This window comes from Lolium rigidum, chromosome 4 (assembly GCF_022539505.1).
Source record: "Lolium rigidum isolate FL_2022 chromosome 4, APGP_CSIRO_Lrig_0.1, whole genome shotgun sequence".
NCBI classification, from domain to species: Eukaryota; Viridiplantae; Streptophyta; class Magnoliopsida; order Poales; family Poaceae; genus Lolium; species Lolium rigidum.
In genome coordinates this window covers 60,696,944-60,699,673 of record NC_061511.1, presented here as the reverse complement: position 1 = coordinate 60,699,673, position 2,730 = coordinate 60,696,944, and the positions used below count along the sequence as shown (strand labels likewise).

At 59.0% G+C, this 2,730-nt stretch overlaps 1 protein-coding gene across 1 annotated transcript; it reads left to right on the top strand.

Moving 5' to 3' along the window:
• The first annotated feature begins 378 nt into the window (after window positions 1-378).
• On the top strand, window positions 379-1,586 carry LOC124647146 (GDSL esterase/lipase At1g09390-like). Its single transcript, XM_047187126.1, has 2 exons — window positions 379-610; window positions 703-1,586. The coding sequence occupies exons 1-2, from the start codon at window positions 379-381 to the stop codon at window positions 1,584-1,586; spliced, it is 1,116 nt and encodes a 371-aa protein (XP_047043082.1).
• The last annotated feature ends 1,144 nt before the right edge of the window (window positions 1,587-2,730 follow it).

Here is a 2,730-nt window from a genome sequence, read left to right as displayed (position 1 = left end):
CTTAACACCTTTATGAAACTAAACTAATTTTATGCAATCAACTTAGTGAATTTTATGAATGTGCGAAGATTCAACATAGAAGCGGAAACACCGAGCGAGAGGCGGTGAGCCGGTGACAATGTGGATTCTGATGAGGAATTAAGAGCTCATGTTAGTGGTAAGAGAAACAAGACCTAGGAAGAAACCCATGCATCTAGATGGATCAGATCCAGGTCCAATTGTTCAATGGATTGGTTGAGATTATTAAAAAAAGAACAAGTCGACGAAGACGTCCTACACTACACGCGCTCTAATTAGTCAACTTCACACCAGTATAAGGAAACCGATGGAGTTGAGAAGTTGAGATCAAAGCCAATTAATCGAGTGGATCTGATAAGAATGCTTCGCGGGCTTGCGATCCTCGCGGTCGTCGTTGTCGTGCTGCAGTGCTGTGAACTCCCACGCAGGACGGACGGCAGGTGCGTCCTGTTCAACTTTGGGGACTCCAACTCCGACACGGGCTCCCTCCCCGCCGCCTATGGCTTCTACCTCGGCCCGCCCGCCGGCCGCCGCTTCTTCCACCGGACTACCGGCCGCTGGTCCGACGGCCGCCTCTACATCGACTTCATCGGTACGTACCTCCAGTAGAAAACATCACTCGGTCCATTCCACCTGCAAATCATAGCTCAACTTCGACGTGCTGTCGATCGCCTGTTTGTGCAGCCGAGAGCCTCGGGATCAGTTACCTGCAGAGCCCGTACCTGGAGTCGTCGGGCTCCAACTTCACAGATGGCGTGAATTTCGCGGTAGCCGGAGCGACGGCGGCGAGCAACCAGAGCGCCATTCCGTTCCCCATGGCCACGCAGGTGAACCAGTTCCTGCACTTCAAGAACCGGACCCGGGACCTCCGGCCGCTGGAGCTGGGATCCATGCTCAAGGAGGAGGACTTCCGGGGAGCCGTGTACTCCATCGACGTCGGCCAGAACGACATCACGCTCGCCTTCCTCGCCAACCTCACACTGCCGGAGATTGTCGCCGACGGCGGCCCGCTCGCTGCCGTTGCCGCCAAGGTAGAAGACGCCGTCCGGGCGCTGTACGGCGCCGGCGGGCGCAAGTTCTGGGTGTACAACACGGGGCCCCTAGGGTGCCTGCCGCAGACACTAGCACTGCGGCAGAAGCCCGGCGACGAGGTCGACCCCGTCGGATGCCTCGCTGCCTACAACACCGCCGCCAGGGCGCTCAACGCTGGCCTGGCCGCTGCGTGCCGCCGGCTCGCCGACGAGTACGGGAGGGGCGAGCGCGCGGACCGCGCCACCGTGGTGTGCACCGACATGTATGCCATCAAGTACGACCTGTTCGCCAATCACTCACAGTACGGCTTCGAGCGGCCGCTGATGGCGTGCTGCGGCAACGGCGGGCCGCCGTACAACTACGTGAACCTCAAGACGTGCGGGCAGCCAACGGCGACGGCGTGCCCAGAGGGGGAGAGGTACGTCAGCTGGGACGGCGTACACTATACCGAGGACGCCAACACCATTGTTGCCTCCAAGATACTCTCTGGCGACTTCTCCGAGCCGTGCGCCAAGCTCGACGCGCTCTGCACATGAGATGACGAGAACGACCTATTTTATAAGAATATTTAGGTCAAACCTTGTATGAATGTGAGTGCGTATTTACGGTTGAACTTGGTTGTTGATTTTAGGTCATCTCCAATTATCACCCATTTAATCCGCGTGTCTGAATGTGTGGCGGATAGAATAAAAACCGCGGCCCAACGCGGCGATCCATATGAACGGCTGTCCGCGTGGCTGTCTAGCTATAAATTTAGACCGAATTTCGGTGGGCGCGGACATAGCATGGACACCGCTCGTGTCCTCACTTGTCCCCCCTCTAGGCCGCCAGTCGGCGTCCCATCCTCAGAAATTCCACCCTCCGCCCTTGCTGCCAGCCCGCGGCCGCTCATTTGGCTATGTATCCGACGCCCACCACAAGCGCCGCCGAATCCGGTGCTTTTTGCCATGCGAGGTCGGGCGGTCTTGCCATCGTTGGAGCACCTCCACTGCAGCTCTGCCGTTCATGCCATATTCGTTCGTGGCTCCACCCCAACACCACCCTCGTCAACGCTACCTTCCCCGGCACCAAAAGAGGTGTGTTTTGCTTGCCTACTTCTTTTTCCAGCCAGGGCGTTGTCGCGTAGGCCTCCTCCACGACCGGTGCTGGAGCCGTTTGCGCCAGCTAATCGAGCCGCGGCCGAAGGAGCCCCACGCCACCATGGAGGCTGCGGCCCTGGCAATTCCACCGAACCAAGGGCGGCAAATAGTGACAGCTACCAGGACGATGCGCACTGCCGTCAAGCTCTTCCGCGGGGGCGTCGGGGGACGGCGGGGTCTTCTCGGCGAGAATAGAGAGAGAGGCTGCGGGGTGACGAGTTGTACCTTTTTTTCTTGTTTTCGAAGGGTCCTTTTGGCGAGGACACCGCGGCCACATGGGCTATAATTTTACACAAATACTAAGAGCATCTCCAGTCGGGTCCCCCAAACCGTCCCCCAAAGGTATTTGGGGCGCGCGAGACAAAACAACGTTCCCAGCCGCGCGCCCCAAAGGCCATTTTTGTCCGGCGCGGCCCAATACGGTGTCCGGTGCCCCGAGCCCATCCCCGCTACACAGGGGACGCTCCGGGCACGCCGAACACAACAAAATGAGAGGCGAGGAGGCGCGGGCCCGACGCGTTAGCGGCTCGGACGCTCAACC